The sequence below is a fragment of the Scyliorhinus torazame genome, chromosome 9 (genome assembly GCF_047496885.1).
Source record: "Scyliorhinus torazame isolate Kashiwa2021f chromosome 9, sScyTor2.1, whole genome shotgun sequence".
Lineage (NCBI taxonomy): Eukaryota > Metazoa > Chordata > Chondrichthyes > Carcharhiniformes > Scyliorhinidae > Scyliorhinus > Scyliorhinus torazame.
Window position 1 is genome coordinate 132,310,265 of NC_092715.1, and position 22,110 is coordinate 132,332,374.

At 50.1% G+C, this 22,110-nt stretch overlaps 1 protein-coding gene across 1 annotated transcript in view; it reads right to left on the bottom strand.

Moving 5' to 3' along the window:
* Positions 1-20,662, bottom strand: part of LOC140430121 (dicarboxylate carrier UCP2-like) — a 37,388-nt gene extending 16,726 nt beyond the window's left edge. The window contains exon 1 of the mRNA XM_072517634.1: positions 20,550-20,662. Within this exon, the coding sequence (XP_072373735.1) occupies positions 20,550-20,662 (113 nt within the window). The remainder of the gene's footprint in view (positions 1-20,549) is intronic.
* Positions 20,663-22,110: the final 1,448 nt, after the last annotated feature.

Below are 22,110 nucleotides of genomic sequence, written 5' to 3' on the forward strand. Positions count from 1 at the left end.
GACTTTTAAAGCTACCATTACTTAGGCTCACATACATGTTGGGAGTTCATTGACGTGCCCAATGTGTGTCTGGGGCGCCATGCCAGCAAATTCCAAAAAGTACCTTTCATAGGTTTCTTTTAACCCCAAAAAAACAATTATGTTCTGAAATCATAAGGGTTCATTTTATGATTTAATTGCTACTTCAGGGGGGTTTCGCCAGACATAGGACCTGTTGGAAATCGATGCATTTACTGCGGATGATTCACTGACCATTAAATTTAATGATCCAAAGTCATGTGCAATGTATTCCCAATTTTCAATGTGTGGTGCCAGCAGACACACCTTTTTGCTGCAAACATCAAGGCACAGATTGACCACCATCCCCCATCTGGCTTTGCAGTTTAATTAGTTGGGATCTTTTATCTCATCAATGAATTTCTAAATAATCAATTTCTTTGACAAGAAAATAGTCTCCATAGAATGTACAGATTTCCAACACTACATAATACTCAAAAACAGAAAAGTACCTGAAGTCTGATTGAAGTCAGGCAACTTGAACAACAATTTTGCCTTTGTTTAACTGCGTTGATGTGGGAAATGTCACCACTGGTCCCGTGTTACTCTCAGCTTTTTGTTGTTACTGATGAGGTTGCCTCAAGTAAAGGTTTTCTGTCCATGGAAATTCATAGAAGGAGCTCCTGTTAACAGAAACACAACCAGTCTTCACTTAAATGATGGTGTGGTTGGGAGAATGATGAGTGCAGTCGGGGGGGGGGGGGGGGGGGCTGCAAAGATTGTAGTTGATTTGATTTGTGAGGAGGGCAGTCGGGGAGGTTGAGCGATTGTCAGTGGTGGGGAGAACAGTCAGGGAGTGGGGGGGATACGCACTTTGCAGGAATATATTTGAGATTGGGGAAGGCAGTTTGGGGGGGGGAATAGAGTGGGAGTGTGGTCAGGGATTGGTATGGGAAGGATAATCGGAGAGGTTGAGAAATAGTCGAGTGGGGTGGGAGTGTAGCCAGATGTGGAGCGTACAGTTAGAGGGTGGATGTGTAGTTGGGAGAATGAAGGGCAGTCTTAGGTCTGACGGGTTTGTTGAGGAGCACACAATTAGCTGAAATTGTGATAGATAATAGCTTCAGAGATGTGGTCACACCCAAAGTACAGGAAGGTAGATGGGTGACCACCAGACAGGGTAGGCAGACAGTGCAGGGGTCCCCTATGGCTGTAACCCTATCTAACAAGTATGCCATTTTGGATACTCATGAGGGGGAAGGTCCATCAGAGGAGAGCAGCAGCAGTGGCCAGAGCGAAGGCACCACGACCAGCCCGACTGCACAGACGTGTAGAAAAGTGTAGAAAAGCAATAGTAGTAGGAGATTCAATAGTCAGGGGCACAGATAGGCACATAAAGGACTCCAGGATGGTAATTTACCTCCCTGATGCCAGGGTCATGGATGTCTCTGAGTGGGTACAAAAGCATCCTAAAGCGGGAGGGAAAATTAGACAGAGGTCATTGTCCACATTGGAACGAATGACATAGGTAGAAAGAGTAGCGAGGTCCTGCAACAGCAATTTAGGGAGCTCGGTAGAAGATTAAAAAGCAGGACCTTGAGGGTAGTAATCTCAGGATTACTCCCTGTTCCATATGCTAACAAGGCTAGCAAAAGGGATATAGCGCAGTGGAACACATGGCTAAAGAACTGGTGCAGGAGGAAGGGTTTCAGTTTTTTTAATCACTGGGATATCTCCCAGGGCAGGTGGGGCCTGTACAAGAAGGACAGGTTACACCTGAACTAGAGGGGCATTAATATCCTGGCTGGGAGGTTTATTAGTATGGTTCGGGTGGGTTTAAACTAATTTGGCAGGGAGGTGGGAATCAGGACAGTAAGCGTAGAGACTGGGGATGAGCATGGTACCAGGGTCAGGCTGGCTAAGAGGAAGGGTCGGTTGGGGGAGGTCGAACTCAGTGGGCCTGGAGGTCTGGAGTGTATCTGCTTCAATGCACGGAGTATAACAGGTAAGACATATTAACTTAAAGCATTGATTCACGGTCGGAACTTGGATGTGGTTGTAACGGAGGCTTGGTTAAAAAAGGGACAGGACAGGCAGCTAAATATTCTCGGATATAGGTGTTTTAGGCGAGACAGCGAGGAAGGTAAAAGAGGTGGGGGAGTTGCAATACAGGTTAGGGAAAAAATTACAGCTATACAGAGGGAGGACACCATGGAAAAATCAAGTAACGAGACACTGTCGTTAAACACAGAAACAGGAAGGGGGCAGTCACTACGATGGGGGTGTACTACAGACCTCCCAACAGCCCACAGGAAGTTGAAGAGCAGATATGTAAGCAGATTCTGGATAGATGTAGAAATAATAGGGTTGTTGTAGTGGGAGACTTTAATTTTCCTCATATTGTCTGGAAATCCCTTCGGGTTAGGGGTCTGGATGGTAAGGAATTTGTTAAGTGTGTCCAAGAAGGTTTTTTGGAACAATATGTGGATAGTCCGACTGGAGAGGGGTCTATATTGGAGTCTGACTGGAGAGGGGCCTAGTACTAGGGAATGAGTCGGGCCAGGTTATCAAAGTTGCAGTGGGAGAACATGTGGCGAACAGTGAACACAATTCCGTAAGCTTTCGGATACTCATGGAAAAGGATGAATGTTGTCCAAGGGTCAAGGTGCTAAATTGGGGGAAGGCAATTGGGAGAACTACAACCAGATTAGGCAGGATTTGGAGGCTGTTGTTTGGGAGAGGCTATTTGAGTGTAAATCCACATTTGGCATGTGGGAGTCTTTTAAGGAACAGTTGATGGGAGTGCAAGACAGGCATGTGCCGTTAAAAAGGAAGGACAGGAAAGACAGGATTCGCGAACCATGGATGACCAGGAAAATTGAGAATAGTGTCAAAAAGAAAAAAGATGCATACGTGAGGTACAAGCAACTAAAAACAGATGCAGCACTTGAGAAATACAAGGGAAGTAGAAAAGAACTCAAGCAGGGAGTTAGGGGGGCAAAAAGGGGGTCACAAAATGTCATTGGCAGACAGGATCGATGCCCACATTCCCCACTTTCATTTGTGGGCAGCACGGTAGCATGGTGGTTAACTCAATTGCTTCACAGCTCCAGGGTCCCAGGTTCGATTCCCGGCTTGGGTCTCTGTCTGTGCGGAGTCTGCACATCCTCCCCGTGCGTGCGTGGGTTTCCTCCGGGTGCTCCGGTTTCCTCCCACAGTCCAAAGATGTGCACGTTAGGTGGATTGGCCATGTTAAATTGCCCTTAGTGTCCAGAATTGCCCTTAGTGTTGGGTGGGGTTACTGGGTTATGGGGATAGGGTGGAGGTGTGGTCTTGGGTAGGGTGCTCTTTCAAAGAGCCGGTGCAGACTCGATGGGCTGAATGGCCTCCTTCTGCACTGTAAATTCTATGATTCTATGATTAAGGAGAATCCCAAGGCATTTTATACGTATATTAGGAATACGAGGGTAGCTAGAGAAAGAGTTGGCCCACACAAGGCCAAAGGAGGGAAATTATGTGTAGAACCAGAGGAAGTAGGTGAGGTTCTTAATGAGTATTTTGCATCGGTATTCACAAAGGAGAGGGACATGTTGATTGGTGGGGGGGGTTCTCTGACTCTCACGCCAGGCCGGTGAATCGCCGGGGGGCAGCGTGAATCCCGCCCCGCCGCCAGCTGCCGGATTCTCCATTGCCGGTTTTTCAGCGAGGGCAGGAATTGCGGCGTGTCGTTCGGGGGCCATTGGTAGCGGCCCCCCCGGCGATCCTCCACCCCGCGATGGGCCGAGTGCCCTCCCGTTTTTGGCGGATCCCGCCGGCGTAAAATACACCAGGTCCGTACCGGCGGGCCCTGGCTCTGTTGGCGGCCTGCAGAGTCCTCTGGGCGGCATGGGTGGATCTGGCCTGTGGGGGGGGGGGGGGAGGGTTGGGGGGGGCACGGTGGCCTGTCCCGCGATTGGGGCCTACTGATCCGCAGGCAGGCCTATGCCATGGGGGCACTCTTTCCCTCCGCGCTGGCCGGTGTAACGGTCTGCCATGGCCGGCGCGGAGAAGAACCCCCTGCACATGCGCTGGGATGACGCCCGCACATGCTGGCGCTCCCGTGCATGCGCCAACCCGCGCTGGCCGGGGGAGGCCCTTCGGCGACGGTTGGCGCGCCGCCAAGCCCTTCAGCGCCGGCCTAGCCCCTGAAGGTGTGGAGGATTCCACAACTTCCGGGCGGCCCGCCGTAGGAGTGGTTCACGCCACTCCTCGGTGCTGGTATGGCCCGCCCCGCCTGTTAGGGGAGAATCCCGCCCGTGGTGTCTCAGAGGGATGTGTAAACACTTTAGAACAGCTCGTTATTACGAGGGAGGAAGTGTTAGGTGTGTTAAAAAGCATTAAGCTAGATATATCCCCATGACCAGATGGCATATATCCCAGCCTACTGAGGGAGTCAAGAGATGAAATCACTGGGCCTCTGACAGAAATCTTTGTGTCATCATTGGCCACAGGTGAGATCCCAGAGGCTTGGAGGATAGCCAATGTTGTACCATTATTTAAGAAAGGTTGCAAGGATAATCCGGGTAATTAAAGATCATGTGCTTGGCGTCAGTGATAGTGAAATTGTTGGAGAAGATTCTCAGAGATAGGATCTATGCACATTTGGAAGTGAATGGTCTTATTAGTGAGAGACAGCATGGTTTTGTACGAGGGAGGTCATGTCTCACTAATTTAATTTAATTTTTTGAGGTGGTGTCATGTGAGAGTACCTTTAAGAAATGGATGTTCAAATGGGTATGTATATAAATATCTGTAGTGAGAGTACCTTTAAGAAATGGGTGTTTACTACTGCAGTGATGTCAGAGAGTGGGTGGAGCTGGGCTGTCTGTCAGCTTTTTACTTTCACTTTAGGCTTTTTGCTGCAGGGTGGGTATGGTTTCATTTTAATTTTGGAGAAGCTGAAATCACAGCAGGATGTGTATGAATCTCTGCAAGCTTATGAATGTTCATTTGGGATTTTCAAAATGGTAACTGCTCTCAATAGTGAATTTAAACGTGATCTGTGTGTTAAAAGGGTCTTTTGTCTTCTGAATGTTGTTTGGGAATGTATTAAGGGTTGCTTAATGTTGTATTCTTTGGGGGTTGCATTTGAATTAATGGTTGCTAAGACGGGCAGCACGGTAGCATTGTGGATAGCACAAATGCTTCACAGCTCCAGGGTCCCAGGTTCGATTCCGGCTTGGGTCACTGTCTATGCGGAGTCTGCACATCCTCCCCGTGTGTGCGTGGGTTTCTTCCGGGTGCTCCGGTTTCCTCCCACAGTCCAAAGATGTGCGGGTTAGGTGGATTGGCCATGCTAAATTGCCCTTAGTGTCCAAAATTGCCCTTAGTGTAGGGTGGGGTTACTGCGTTATGGAGATAGGGTGGAGGTGTGGACCTTGGGTAGGGTGCTCTTTCCAAGAGCCGGTGCAGACTCGATGGGCCGAATGGCCTCCTTCTGCACTGTAAATTCTATGATTCTATGATAAGATGTTCACTGTATGTTTTAAAAAGGTTAACTTGAGTTCATAGAATAAAGATTGTTTTGCTTTAAAGAAATACTTTTCCATGTCTGCCGTACCACATCTGAAGAGTGGGCCGTGTGCTCCCATGCCATAATCTATTAAAAGTTGTGGGTCAGGTAACTAGAAGGACGTGGAGGCTTTGGAGAGTGTACAGAAAAGTTTTACCAGGATGTTGCCTGGTACGGAGGGTATTGGCTATGGAGGAGAGATTGAACAAACTGAGATTGTTCTCCAGAGAGAGAGAGACAGAGGTGGAGGGATGACCTGATACAAGTTTATAAAATTATTAGGGGTACAGATAGGGGATGAACAGTTGGAGGCTTTTTCCCAGGGCGGAAATGACAATTACAAGGGGGCACAAGTTCAAGGTGAGGGAGGAAGGGTTCGGTGGAGATGAGCGGGGGAAATTTTTTTTACACAGAAGGTGGTGGTGGCCTGGAATGCATTGTCAAGTGAGGTGGTTGATGCACGATCAATTGCACAAAGACTAAAGTTGGGTACAACTGTGGCTTTATTACAGTCAGATGCGTGGCCTCCTGCTACAGCTGTCGAAATGGCAGGGCACTGGAGGTCATACATATTTATACAGTTCTCCATGGGCAGAGCCAGCCGGCAGGAGCTACCGGCGAACCTGTAGTGCAGGTCCTACCTTACATCTCCTATTACAGTGGTTCACCACATTCACCCCCTGTTAAAAATGAGTCCGGCGGGGGTGAAGTAAAACTATATACAATTAGTGCAATTATGTACAGTGTAGGAAAAGAAAAGTCCATGTTGACGGTCCGGAGACCGTCAAAAGTTCAGCCGGTCCGGTGCTTTGGTGCTTCGTGCTGGCGGTGGTGGAGGTGGAACCGATGGCGGTGGTGGCACTGCTGATGCTGGCCAGTCATCGGGAAACTCCGGGAGAGTGCCGAAGTCCTCTTTGTCCTCTTGTGCGGAAAAGGGGAGAGGGGGGTGGTCTGGTGGGGTCAATATTGGCGGCGCGGTGGAAGGGGGGGGCCCATGGGTAGGGACGTGCCTACGGAGAAGGACTAGTCCTGGAGCTGTGAGCCAAGTCGGGAGCGACACTCCGGATGTGGACTTCCTGGGTAAGGTAAAAACACGTTCATGGGGTGTGTTATTAGTGGCAGTGCACAATAGTGACCGGATGGAGTGTAGAGTGTCAGGGAGGACCTCCTGCCAGCGAGAGGCTGGGAGGTTCCTGGACCGTAGGGCCAGCTGGACGGCCCTCCAAACCATCCAATTCTCCCATTCTACTTGCCCGTTTCCCCTGGGGTTGTAGCTGGTCATCCTGCAGGAGGCTATACCCCTGCTGAGCAGGAACTGACGCAGCTCATCGCTCATGAATGAGGATCCCCTGTCACTGTGGATGTAGCTGGGGAAACCGAAGAGAGCGAAGATGGTGCTGGGGGCCTTGATGACGGTGGCAGACGTCATATAGGGGCATGGGATGGCGAAGGGGAATCTGGAATACACGTCGACTACACTGAGAATGTACATGTTATGGTCGGTGGAGGCGAGGGGCACTTTGAAATCCACGCTGAGGCGTTCAAAGGGGCGGGAAGCCTTCACTAGGCGCGCACGGTCTGGCTGGTAGAAGTGCGGCTTGCACTCCGCACAGACCTGGCAGTCTCTGGTGACTGTCCTTACTTCCTCGATGGAGTAGGGCAGATTGCGAGCTTTGACCAGATGGTACAATCGAGTGACCCCCGGGTGACAAAGGCTGTCGTGTAGGGCCCGGAGTTGGTCCACTTGTGCGCTGGCACATGTACCTCGGGAGAGGGCGTCTGGGGCTCTTTGAGTTTACCGGGGCGATACAAAATCTCGCAATTATAGGTGGGGAGCTCGATTCTCCACCGCAAGATTTTATCATTTTTGATCTTGCCCCGGTGTGTTCTTGAACATGAAGGCTACCGACCGTTGGTCCATAAGGTGAGTGAATCTCTTACCGGCCAGGTAATGCCTCCAATGCCGCACAGCTTCAACGATAGCTTGGACCTCCTTCTCGACGGATGAGTGTCGGATATCAGAGGCGTGAAGGGTGCGGGAAAAGAATGCCACAGGTCTGCCTGCCTCGTTTAGAGTGGCGGCAAGGGCAACGTCTGAAGAGTCGCTTTCTACTTGGAAAGGCAGTGATTCGTCCACTGCGCGCATCCCGGCCTTGGCGATGTCTGCTCTGATATGGGCAAAAGCATGTTGTGCCTCGGCCGCGAGGGGAAATTGGGTGGACTGAATGAGTGGGCGGGCCTTGTCCGCATAGTTTGGGACCCACTGGGCATAGAAGGAAAAGAACCCCAGGCAGCGTTTGAGGGCCTTGGGGCAGTGGGGGAGTGGAAGTTCCATGAGGGGGTGCAAGGGGTCAGGGACAGGCCCGAGAAGTCCGTTTTGGACTATATAGCCGAGAATGGCTAACCGGGTTGTGCTGAACACACACTTCACTTTGTTATAGGGCAGGTAGAGAAGAGTAGCATTGCGGAGGAATTTATCGAGGTTGGCATCGTGGTCCTGCTGGTCATGGCCGCAGTTGGTGACATTATCTAAGTACGGAAAGGTGGCCCGCAAACCGTACTGGTCGACCATTCGGTCCATCTCTATTTGGAAGACCGAGACCCCATTTATGACGCTGAAAGGGACCCTAAGGAAGTGGTAGAGGTGACCGTCCGCCTCGAAGGCCGTGTATGGCCGGTCCGACTTCCGGATGGGGAGCTGGTGGTAGGCGGATTTCAGGTCCATTGTTGAGAAGACCCGGTACTGCGCAATCTGATTGACCATATCAGATATGTGTGGGAGGGGGTACGCGTCGAGCTGCGTGTACCGATTGATGGTCTGACTGTAGTCCACGACCAACCTGTGTTTCTCCCCAGTTTTAACCACTACCACTTGGGTTCTCCAGGGGCTGTTGCTGGCCTCGATAATACCCTCCTTAAGCAGCCGCTGGACTTCGGACCTGATGAAGGTCTTGTCCTGGGTGCTGTACCGTCTGCTCCTAGTGGCAACGGGCTTGCAAGGTTGTGCGGGCGAGACTGGTCCAGCGTCATCGAAGCGAGCTGCGGGTAGCCGTCGGATGCTTCGGGTGGCGAGCGTGTGCGGTTCTGATGTTGTGATGTCCGGAGACCCTGTGGGAGACAAGATGGCGGCGCCCACGGTGCGCACATTGCGGGGTCGGGACAAGGTGGCGGCACCCATGGGGTGCACGTGACCGAAGAGGGACAAGATGACGGCGCCCATTGGTGGCACGTGGACCTGGGAGGAGAAGATGGCGGCTCCCATTTAGCGTCTGGCGTGGGGGAGGGGGCAATAGCAGGGGCGATAGCGGGCACGATCACAGCGATTGCACAGGCCTGGCACACAACCGTGAAGTGGCCCTTTTTACTGCAGGCTTTACAAACGGGGGTGCTTCTGCTGACCGCAGAAGTAGCAGCGGGGAACCCCGGGGTTTCGCAGATCGGTGTGCGGCGCAGGCATATTGGGAAGGCAGGGCCCCGGCTGAGGAGATCGTCAGCGGGGTCCAGGAGGGGGAGGACGGAGTAGAAGGGTGGGCAGCGCGGCTGGAGAGGTACGATTGCACGTTACGGGATGCGACCATCATGGAGAGCGCCAAGGTTTTCGTCTCCGCCAGTTCGAGTGTGGCCCCTTCCAGTAATCGTTCTCGGATGCGGTCCGACGCAATCCCCGTCACAAAGGCATCACGCATGAGGAGATTCGCGTGTTCGGTGGCCGTAATGGCCTGACAGTCACAGTCCCGGATGAGTGGCATTAGGGCCCGCCAGAAGTCTTCGATGGACTCACCAGGTAGTTGCGAGCGGGTGGCGAGTACATGCCTGGCAAAGAGCATGTTCTCCTTCTGCGCGTAGTGTTCCTTAAGGAGTTCCATTGCTTTTGTGTAATTCGTGGCGTCTTGGATCAACGGGAACACGCTGGAGCTCAGTCTGGAGTACAGGACATTTATCTTCTGGGCCTCCATTGGCGCGGGGTCCGCCGCGTTGATGTAGGCCTCAAAACATGCTAGCCAGTGAGTAAAGTCTTTTCTGGCGTTGGGCGAGTGCAGATCCAGCTAGGGGTGTAGTCGAGTGGTGCGGAGGGAATTTGGATGTTGTTTATGTCGTCAGGGAATCCAGTGGATGGTCAAGAAGCTTGTGGACTTTCGGGGGAGTTGTCAGTGGGTTCATCAAGTGTCAAGAGATCCCAGGGATGTCCATGGAGTTGAATTGTACTCGGGTTGGGATGGGAATAGTCTGGGAGCCAGGAGTCCTGTAGGGGTTCAGGGGTGTACTTGGGGGATTTGGGAGGGGTGGGGGAGCAAGTTGAGGGATTGGAAGATGGGGGTTAGTGGGGCGAGTCCCATGGCACGTAAGGGGTGGGGGGCATGGAAGGAGTCTCGCGGGGGTCGAGATTGGTCAGTGCTGCCGCCTGTCCTCTATCCTCTGGCTGATCCTGCAGGTCCTCCTTGGGCTCGTCTCCCAGCCTATCCTGGTCTGATGCCTCCTTGTCGTCCTTCTCAGAGGTGGCCACATGTTCCTCCCCATCCACCTCCAGCAGGTTGCCCTGCTGCTTCTCAGGTTCTGGATGGCACAGCAGACCACCACAAAGAGGGTGATCCTCTGGGGGGTGTATTGCCATGCACCACCAGAGTGGACGAGGCATCGGAACTGCATTTTGAACAGTCCGAAACACTGCTCAATGACAGCCCCAGTGGCCACATGGGCCTTCTTAAATTGGGTCTCTGCATCGGTCACTGGCTCACACACTGGAGTCAATAGCCAGATCAACAGCGGGTACCACTTATCCCCCAAGAGCCAATCGATCATCCTGGGGTGGTCCTCAAAGATGCACGGGGTGTCCAACTACCTCTGGGCAGGATGCACACACGTGCATGATCTTCCATGTGGTGGTCACACACCAGGTGAGTGCAAGGCGACATGTTTGCCATCTATTAGCCCCGGACCTGGGGCATCCCTACGATGGCAGAGAATCCTGCTGCCAGGGCATCTTGTTGGGCTTGGTCCAGATCAAGGTTTGTATAGTTTGCTGCCCGGATAAAAGGGCATCTCGGGTGCACTTGTGGGCTGTAGCTTGTGAGTTGCCTCACATGTCCCCACTCGAGCCCTGGAATGACCCTGAGGTGTAAAAGTTCAGGGTGACAATAACGGCCACCAGGAGCAGGTATCCTCCTCCTCCACGTGGTGCCAAGTCCGTAAGGTCATGGCGCAGATGCCACACTCTGCCCTTGTTGAGGAGCAGCCTCCTGTGGCACACGCTGTCCATCATCTTTTTGAAAGACTAGCGATGCTTGTACAATTTGAGCTGTCACCATTCCCCATTGCACCCCTCATCCCCCCACCCTATCCCCACACCCTATCCCCTGCCATCCACCGCGCCCTGCCCATACACCGCCAGCCACGGCAGGGACCCTGGTCAACATGTTCAAGCTTCTGGGTTGCTGTCGAGCAAAGGAGGCAATCGTTCTGCTTCTCCACAAAGCACCTTTATTTCTTTGATCCAACTTAAAACACAAATCCCCATCAACAAATAGTGCCACCTGCAACCCCTTTATATATCAGTGGCTTCTATTGGATAATTGACATCAAATTAGCATTTAATTGGAAGGTCTGTTAACCCATTCCTAACAGTCTCCCTTGCTTGGAGGAAAATAAAAATTGATGAATATTGGTTTTCCCAGAAAATACAAGAAACACAAAACACACAATTTCCCCTTTTTAAAAAATTAATTTCTTGAAGAACAAAAAACATTCAGAAACACCCTATTTTAATCATGTCCAAAAGTGTGTTTGAACTAGCCCCTCATCTAGTAAAACAATTGGATAACTGATAGCTACTGTCGACCCATTTAATTTTTGATATCTCCCCTTTGTCCAGCATCCGTTTTAAACTGGTGATGTCAATCCTCACTCTTTTCTCATTTACACTTTTTGTGGAGTGCACATTTTCCCACAGGGATTTAATGTCAATGTGACAATCAATGGGTATTTTACCCAAATCCCTTAATCCAAAAATGTCTGTTAATATCTGGGATACATAAAAGGCCATATCCACTGTCTCTCCAAGGCCTAATGTCTCAGCGGCCAGTGTGCTTTTAACCACCTTCCTTATTTCCCACACAAGGGGTTTTGCCCCCAAAAGAAAAATTATAGAACCTCCTGCGCTCAAAACCCCACAACATAAATTGGCATAGGTTGCATCACTATAAACAAGTTTCAAGTGCCTAAGATCACCTAAAAACGGGAACCTCAATACACACTCTGCATTTTTAGTTTGGCCAACATTTTGTTAGCTCTTATTATGTCTTCCAGTTTAGGATCATTCATTTTTGTACTCAACTCTAGGACATCAAAACTAACATCCGGTCTAGTCTGTCTACCTGTCCAATTCAGTTGCCCAATTAAACTTCGCAGTTCCTCTTTTTCCGTCTTTGAAACCACTGAGACTTTTTGTGAAGTCCGACTACGACTAATTGCTATTTGTCTGATGCTCACCAAATAAGATTGATGTCGTAAAGAAGCACCTTACTTAGTCTGTCCGATTTCCAACCCAATAAAACTCCCACCACATCTCCCTGGCAATAGCAGTCGATTCCACCCCGCCCATCGACAACCTAGTCCAACCCTCCCCCAGCCCTGACAGCACGTCCACGCCCACAGACCCAACCTTGTCTCCGCCCAAAGGTACGACCTTCCACCCTGAGCTTGACTCCAATGACAGCGCCAGCCTCCCCGAATTGACCACGATCACTGACCACTGGTACAACCTACCCGGCCCCAGTCACTCCAGCTCCCGGTACCACGACCAAGACATGTTTGGCCCCCTATACCCCCTTCCACAGCCACAGCCACAGCCACCGCCACCGCCCGACAACAGTAACTTGCCCTTCACTGCCACCGCCCCTACGCCTCATGACAAACGAACCCCTTTTTGGCACCGCGACAACTCTTGTAGACTGGTTAGACATGACGATTCGGATTCTACGACGGCCCACGCGGCCATGGCACAACAACGGCAGACACGAGTCTGGCAACAGGGAGATGGTGATGATACAGATTCTGACTCTGGTTATGGGTAATCCTTTTACAATGCTTTTTGATACAGAACCCTGAGGTGTCCAGATGATGAGAAAAAGACGCCGCATAAGAATTACGGTGTCCTACTTTCTCATGGAGCCTGCCTGCCTTTTTACTTTCCTTCTTTCTTTCTTCTTGTTACATGGTTTTAATTAATGGCAGCCACACGCCCAATTTCTTGATACAGTCATAGTTACTCTTCCGACGCCATTTACTGACCAATGGCCGTTAAAGGAACAATTGTTGGATCTCACATGTGTTACAAATTCTTTCCGCTCATTTAGGGCACCCAGGTACGGAATAACGGCACTAATCCCCGCCCTGCCTGAGGACCCCAAATGCATCCGGTCAGTTAAGCTCGGGTAGTGGAGCAAGGGCACTGATCACTGCCCTACCCGGGGATTCCACCCATTCTTGCCCTGCCGCGGCCCACATGCACCTCAGGTTCCCGTCACTTCGAGTACTCTGGAATGGTTCTTTACACTTTTCACTGTCTTTGGCAGGTCTTAGTTTTCCCTTTGCTGCTCTTTTATTGTGGTTTAAATAATGCCCTTTGTCATAGTCTGTACACTCATCCCTTTACCTTCCGTGACCCTCTGGTCATTCCCCACCTGCTATTTACACGTTTGACACACTTGGTTGCCACATATGCTGCTACACGCGAACTGCCTCTGGACCGTGGGATGACAAAACTCTATAAAAGTACCCGCCTTAAAATTCGGCTAGTAAGATGAGCATCAGCCATCATTGGTTGCAGTAAAGGAAAGACTGGACGGAGAAATTGTCTGCCCACTCCCCGCATCGACCACCAGCTGTGAGAATCTCTGCACTTACAAAGAAATTTTTTTGGGGCAATGTCTTGTTTCTCAAAATGAGGGAGTCACACATGGTGGCGATTCTAATGGGTACTTGAGGTTAAGGAGAGAAAGACAAATAAACAAGATATTAACCAACGATAATAACAGATATTATGCTTGCACCCCAAGGAACATACGGAAAACGGAAGACAGAAGGCAAGATGAAGAGAGGACTGATGACCTACATTGTGATCATCGCTGGACTCCTACAACTGCGCACGTTACCAGCCTCTGTACCACACACCATACCAGCCCCGAACACCACCACACAACATGACACCCCTAGCCCGGACACCACACATAGAGATAGACACTGAAACCCCCACTTGGTGCGAAAACATTGCCAAATGGTACCCCCTTTCATACACAGTAGAGGACCTTCTGGTAATTGCAATAATCTGAAATGTCATCGAGACACTTAGACTCCGCAAAATGGTGAAAAGGAGCCTCCCACTCCCCGATACATACACTCCGAGCCCCCTTCTTTGGAATTCAGCCAACTCAACAAACACTGTGATCGCTGATAAAAATAAAAACCGTATACCTCTCTAACTTTGATGGATTCGGTAGGAATGTGATGCTGCTGTTTTGAAATCTTGTATTGTACATAAGTTCTTTTTGATATTTGTCAGCAACATGAGAGTAGCTTAGATAGTGTTAGTTAGATATTCAATTGTGCGGAACAGTGAAATGTTTTATAGTGACCTGTTAGAAATTATGAATGTATGATGGGTTAATATAAATGTTAGGTAAATGCTCCAAAAACATAGGACAGAGTAGTGTAGAACCTGTCCTTGACCAAGGGTAACCGGCACACCAGAGATGGGTAAGGGATCAACAGTGTGATCCACCACGCTTCACGTTCAGGATCAAGAGGACGGGATGTAGCCATCTCAGATGACCACCTGCAAAGGACCATGGGAATTATGGCCAACCCAGGACTCAGACAGACCCAGAGCTTGTGTGTGTACTTGCAACCCAGATAGCTAGACGCAATCGGAAACCCCGCTCGTTTGCATTCTAATGGCCCATTTCCCCAGAACAAAAGAACTGTACTCAGGTAACCGATACAGATACAGACTAATCAGCGCCACTCCCTTTACTCAGGGAGCCCAAACAGCCAAGGTCAATGACCACTAAGGACATGCCCAGCCATCAAGGCATCCGCCTCTTTATTGGCCAAAATCAAAGGCAGTGATCGAAGCCTGTCGAATTATTGGGTCCAAGTTAAGGACTGCCCCAAAGAGTGCAAAATCCCAGAGGGATAAGAAGAGTCACAGCCATGTGCTTGGGCTCTCTTGGATCTGGCCTATGCCAACCCAAGTGCAGCATAACGACCAGACAGACAAGTTCAAGACCAACGATCGCTACCAGACGGATGAGCCCAGCAGAAACAGAGGCACTTCTTCCACCCAGTCATGCAAGATCCAGCCAAAGGCCTTGTCCATCTGCATAGAGCCGGTTGCCCTGAAGTTAAGTATAGGTTATTGTTGTTGTTAGGTGTAGTTTAACTTGTAGTGCTTTGTGTTGCATGTCGAAGTAATCCTTGTGGGTAAATAAACCATCTTTGAACTTGAACTGACTAACTGGTTGTGTGGTCGATAGCCAGTCAAGCTTTGTGGCGGTATCATTTGATACCTGGCGACTCTAAAGAGCATCATTATTAATTGGCAACATTATTGGTGACTCTGGTGGCGATTGGCAGCACACTGGCGCCAGGGAGGTAACACACCATCCTGGAGTCATGTTTACAGCCACAAAAACTTCTGTCTAATCCCCTAACTATGGAATCACCTATCAACATTGCTCTTCCATTCTTCTTCTTCTTCATCCCAACCTGTGCAGCTGAACCACCCTTGATGCCACAGATTTGGTTCTAGCTGCACTCCACTGAGGAACCATTGCCCTCAAAAGTATTTAAAATGGAAAATAGATTAGCAAGCAAGATAGACTCAGGGGACTCCTGCCCTAATTGCCTGCTTCTCCTGGACTGCCTGACAGTCACCCATGATGTTGGATGAGGCAATAAATACATTCAGTTGTGATCAACAGTAAACTGTAATAACTGTGGTTTAGTTGGAGGTATTTGTACTAAGTCTCACTCCAGAGACTGAAGCACAAATGTTTTGGCTAACAGTCCAGTGCAGTACTAAGGGAGTGTTGCACTGTCAGAGGTGCTGTTTTTTTGGATGAGGCTTGCGATAGTAATATGAAACCTTGTCAACCCACTCAAGCGGATGCAAAAATCCCATGACATTATTTGGAAGAACAGCAGGGAAGTTAACCCTGGCCAATTTATATGCCTGAATCAACGTCACTAAAATAGATTATCTGGGCAATATTACATTACTGATGTGGGGGTTTGCTGTAGACAGATCGGTTCCCTCATTTCCTTTATTATAAGAGTGACTACACTTCAAAAGACCTTCATCGGCAGTAAAGAGCGTTGGGATGTGCTGTGATCATGAAAGGCATTATATAAATCGGAGGTTTTTTTTGTCTTTCAAGGTCAGTTAATCTGATGACTCATAGAAAGCAGTCTCTTGGTTGAGTAGAGGACATTCAGTCGGCCGGGTTGGCATTGCCCACTGCACAACTCCCTAGATTGAGTCACTGGCTTCAAGAAAGAAGGGAAGCAAATTAGAAGAATCAAACCTTACAGTTAGCAAAATGAAATCTTTAAGTTGATAGCAAGAGAGAGACGAGTGGATGGCCTGAAGCCGCACCAGAGCCGCAGCACATCTGTGCTCCAGTTTGGGAGCTGTTTCACTGCAAACAGCTGGCTCTGAGCAGACCTATTTGGAGAACACTTAACCTCCTACAAATCCACTCAGACAAGTAGGGTGGCACGGTAGCACAGTGGTTAGCACTGTTGCTTCGCAGTGCCAGGGTCCCAGGTTCAATCCTGGCTTGGGTCACTGCCTGTGTGGAGTCTGCACATTTTCCCTGTGCCTGCGTGGGTTTCCTCCGGGTGCTCCGGTTTCCTCCCACAAGTCCTGAAAGATGTGATTTGGACATTCTGGACTCTCCCGAACATGCGCTGAAGTACGGTAACTCGGAGATTTTCACAGTAACTTCATTATAGTGTTAATGCAAGCCTACTTGTGACACAAATAAAGATTATAATTAAGTGGGCTTGCAAGAATTCACATAACATATTTATGATTATACCATTAGTTCCACTTACTAAATGGTAAAGAGAAACACAGGGGAGAAGAATCACTCGAGCTGGATAACTCACATGTGAATGGGCACTTGCACTGGCTTGCACTGCTAATATACATAATTGTTCATTGGAGCTGTTAAATGGAAACAAGAGGCACTATTTATAGGTTTTGGGTGTGATGAGTGCAATATCTAATCCTAACATGAATATCAATGGAGCATGGTATATCAACACAGAAAATGAATAAGAAGTGTTTACCACAGATTATTTTTAGACTTAAGAACAGGAAACAAATCATGTGGAAGGTGAAAAACAAAGAAAAGTAAACTTGCATTCTGAACAAAATGGCAATGTAGCTTTGTTTTTAGGATCTTCCAATGCAAGCAAGTCTACATTTATTGTCCATCCAAAGATGCCCTGATATGATGGTGGTAATCCTTCTTGCATGGCTGAATTTCTTGTGGTAATAATGCTCCTACAATGATAGGAGATAGCTACTTCTAGGATACTGACCCAACCAACGATTATGTAATAATAATATTCAATAATTACTTATTGGTCACAAGTAGGCTTCAATGAAGTGACTGTGAAAAGCCCCTTGTCGCCACATTCCGACGCCTGTTCGGGGAGGCTGGAACGGGAATGGAACCTGTGCTGCTGGTCTTGTCCTGCATTACAAGCCAGCTGTCTTAGCCCACTGTGCTAAACCAGCCCCTGCTGGTATGCCCCGAACAGGGCGGTGTGTCCACCAACTACAAAAATTGAAGAATCAAAGAGCTGGATATTCTTCCATAGAAGCTTAAAGACCAATTTTCTCAGGGTTCTATGGGTGGTAAATGTGGGAATTTCATTCAAAGCGCATTTCAGCTGGGTCTGGTACCTTGTGCCTGGTGGGTTAATTTTAAAAATGGCCGATTACGTGTATTGGTGGGAAGCATTAACATTAACCGATACTGAGGGAGAAAAGTGTCCACCTAACTGCGCTCAAAAAATTGTGACGATCTTTCTGTTTCCCCTTTTTTTTCTTGAGGATTCACAACTGGCACATTACACAAACTAGTCAAGACTGATAGGATTCACTGAAAGACTCTGGGGAGGATTCTCCGTTTGGGAGATGTTGGGCTGGATTCTCCGTTTCTCAGGCTAAGTGTTGACGCCAGCGGAGCACGTGTGGAGTTTTACGACAGAAAAATCGGTGCAACACCTGCACCGACTCAGCAACTTTTAATGGGCTCGCACCAGCACCACTTGGAACACAATCATTCCACGAAAAACGGTGCCAGATTCGTCGGGTCTGTGATTGGCACTCATGAGGCTGAGACGCCACAGTCGCACTTAAACGGTCCTTCCCCCCCACACTCACCGTCCCCGCCAAAAGGATGGCTGGAAGGAGAGCAGCACCACGGTTCAGGTACGCTGAGCTGGGGACCCTCCTGGACACGGTAGAGGAGAGGCAGATGATGCTATACCCCGACATGGGAGTAAGGCCGCCAGGCGCCACCATTCGCCGTGCCTGGGCGGAAATGGCAGAGGCAGTCAGCGCCCTGGGCAATGTTTTCCGGACTAGCATCTAGTGTGGGAAGAAACTACATGACCTCCTCAGGGCGGCCAGGGTGAGTTGGCTGTTCCATGTGCCTGGCACTAACCCCCCCCCCGGTGACAGCCGATCCCCTGCCCCACATACTAGCACCCATGCCAGCCACCATGGCCGGGTGTCCGGGCCACTGAGGCCACCATCTACCCAACCTCTGGGTTGCATGCATCGGATCGTCTAAAGGTTCTGTTGTATTTATTTCCACCCCCCATCCCCACCCTCAGGAGAAGGCCGCGCACAATCGCGGGAGCGGGAGAAGACCGGAGGGGGACCACCAGACTGCGGCCCCTCAATGTGTCCAAGCAGAGGGCCCTGAACGTGGCTGGTGGCCCAGAGGAAAGGGAGGTCACCGGAGCTTGGGTGGGAGGAGGGCACAGACTTTCTGTCACAGCTGTCTCCAACATCCTCCACCATCCCAGAGACTCTCATCTCAGTTGGGCACATTCATGAAGAGGCTCCTGGGACACTTAATGGTGGGCACCACACAGCTCATCCGGTACAGCAAGAGCACCCTGTAATGATATGTAGATAGATAAGTTAGTGAAGGGTTAATTATTACATCTCAATGCAATTAAAACAGGAGAGGATACCACCATATAAATCTGCATATAAATCAGGGAATGCTGGGTAGTTAGTGGAGAGTTAGCAGAGGAGACAAATTGATCATAGCACGAGTAGTTTAGATTATAGAGAGAGTTAACACAAGGACATCATTTGTAATTACTAGATTATAGATGACTGCTGGACAGATTCAACCTTACTTTATTATTAGTTATAGCTCAGTAGTGTGTGCGAACTTTATTTAATTAATCATTGTCCAATAAATTAGTTTTGATTCAATCTAAAGATTGGTGGTTTCTTTGTCATCAACTCAACAGACCATTGTGGATCAAAAGGCAAAGAACAATAACATATTACCACCAAAGGTAATATAACATGCTACCAGGTGTTGAAATATAAATGGTACCAGGTGTATCTACTGTAGATAACTAGTTAGTTTAGTGAGGATCTCATAAGAATAATTAGAGACGCAATTCGAATTTCAAAGCACCAACCTGTGACTGTGGAACATCGATGAATCCAGGACGGATGGCGAAAGCTCACGCTTCACGACGACTCTGGATCAATGGTAATCGTAATGTTAACTGGCGCATGTTAAAACTTGAGCTTCAACTCTATCTCTCGTCCTCTAATCTAGAAACTGCCAGAGATGAGCGAAAAACTGCCTTATTATTACTAATGGCTGGGCAACAGACCATAGAAATATATAACACATTCCATTTTGAGAATGATGCTGAAAATAAAAACTTTGAACTGGTAGTTAAAAATTTTGAGAATTATTTTCTGCTGTGCAATGTTGTAGAGGATGCAGCAGGCCGCCATGATGCGTGCAGCCATCTCAGCCTCATACTGGAGGGCCCTCCAGAGTGGTCCAGGCACCTGAACCGCATCTTCTGGATGCCGAAGCACCACTCGATCACACTGCTGGTCGCTGTACAGGCGTCGTTGTAGTGGGTCTCCGCATCGGTCTGTGGCCTCCGGATAGTTGTCATCAGCCACGGCCGCAGTGGGTAACCCCTGACAGCCAGGAGCCAACCCCTCAGCCGGGGGGGGGTGGTGTGCCTCGAACTTGTCAGGGATTGCCAAGTGTGCCAGGATCGTGCATGCTGCCCGGGCATCGGGTGCAGAGGTATACGATGTGCAGCTGATGCTCACAGACCAGCTGGATGTTCAGTAAGTGGTACCCCTTCCGGTTGGTGTAGAGCGGCCTGCTATCCAGAGGTGCCTGTAGGGCAAAATACATCCCGTCGTTCGCCCCTGGACATGGGGCATCCTGCGATGGTGACGAACCCTGCTGCCCGAGCATCCTGGTGGGCTCAATGCACATCGAAATGGATGTATTGATCCACCTGGGCCTATAGGACCTCCGTGATGGTGCAGATGCTCCTGTGCACCGAGGTCCGTGAGATCCTGAACAGGTCCCCACTCGCCGACTGGATGGATCCCATGGCGTAGAGGTTCAGGGTGACCTTGATGGTCACCGGGAGCGGGTGTCCTCCCCCATACCCCCACGGTGCCAGGTGTGCCATCGTATGGCAGATGTGTCGCACTGTCTCTCTGCTCATCCAGAGTCTCCAATGGCATGCCTGGTCCGGCATGTCCTCGAATGAGAGGCGCTGCAAGTACACACAAGGCCTCCTATGGCTCCTCCTTGGTACCTCTTCCTCCTCGGCCTGTTGGGCAGCTGCCACCTGCCCCTCTGCAGCCCGCTCAGCTGCTGCCCGCTCAGCTGCTGCACTCTCAGCGGCTTCCCACTCTGCTGTTGCCTGCTCCACTGCTGCAGCTTCCACCTCGTCTTCGAGCGGCTCCCAATCATACAGCCGCACGGCTTCCCGCAGAGCTTCAAAAACCACCAGGGCAGCCACCATTGCTGGTCGAACTCCAAACGCCATTGTCTGCTAGGGGTGAAAGGCCAACATTATAGCATGGTGCGTACTCCTGTGCCCATCCAGGTTCCATGGGCTACACGGTGGCCCTGGTTGGCACTGCGGTCTCCAGTCCCACATGTCCCCACCCCCTCACCCCTTCCTCGTCGGTGGCCAGAACCGTGAGGGCCCCTGGTCCGTCCCTGATGCCTGGGGTACCGTTGGCTGGCACTGCCCTCACTGGGGGCTGCCGTGAGTGTGCCCCTGGGTATTTCGCCTGTGAGTGGCGGCCGGTTGGGTATGGGAGGGGGGCGATGTGGCAGGGGTGGTGGGGTGCGGTGGTGGGCGCACCCATATGGCCGGTGTCACTGTTTAGAACCAGGGACCAGGGTGGGTGGTCAGTGGGTGCTCAGCAAGATGGCCGTATGGCGGTCGTGGCTGGGCACGGCCTCAGTCCCGTGGGGGCTTCACCCCAGCCCATCGTCCTGTTCTCCTCCTCCCCCAGCCCTGGAAGAAGCCCCCCCACCCCAGACAGCATGGTCAGTGTCCAGGCCAGCAGCTCAAGTCACTCCTCGCTGTGTCCTGCCTCCTCTCTCTCTCTTACCAGGTTCACGATTTTTGAAACCACAAGTGATCCGCGCTAGATTGGAGGCAGTGAATCGCGGAGGCCCCGGAGAATACAGGGTTAGGCCCGTTAATGATATGCCAATGGTGTTTAAATGCCGCACACGGCTCATTTACACCATTTTCGGGGTGCCAGAGAATCGCGTGGCGTCAAACTGGCACCTACCACAATTTTGCCGTCGGAGGCTATTCTCCGCCCAATCGCGTTTCCCGATTTCGTCGTCAGCCGACAGAGAATCCCGCCCGATGTTCTCCCACCGGAGCTGAATTGCACCAGTTTTACGATCCCTTTGTGGCCATAAAGCGCAATGCAAATGTGTGTTCCATGTCATGCAAATTTACATCAAAGAGAGGTAAGTGCAGTGAAATCACATGCATGGGTGATTGTAACGCACTTAATGCACTTAGTAGGTAATAGATTTGTTTCCTCACTAGGCAGAGATGTAGCCTGACTACATATTTTTAATCTGAACTGGATTCTGCAATCCCTGTCAGAGAGATAGTTCACATTACCTGACAGGCAACTTACACACTTCAACTAAGGCATTGAACTTTGTTAAAGCATTTGAAGTAATCACTGAGGCTTGTAAGGATCAACATTATATCAAGGAGACACTTAAAAAACACAGATTAAAATCCATTGCAAAATACAAATGTACTTTAACTCCACATCAGCTGGGAGGACAGGTGTCCTAACATCAGCGTCCTTGAAGGAGCTAAGAGCACCAGCATTGAGGCCATGATTACCTAAAACCAAATCCGCTGGGCCGGCTATGTGCTTAGAATGTCAGTCGCAACTGCCAAAGCAAATCTTATTTGCCCAGTTC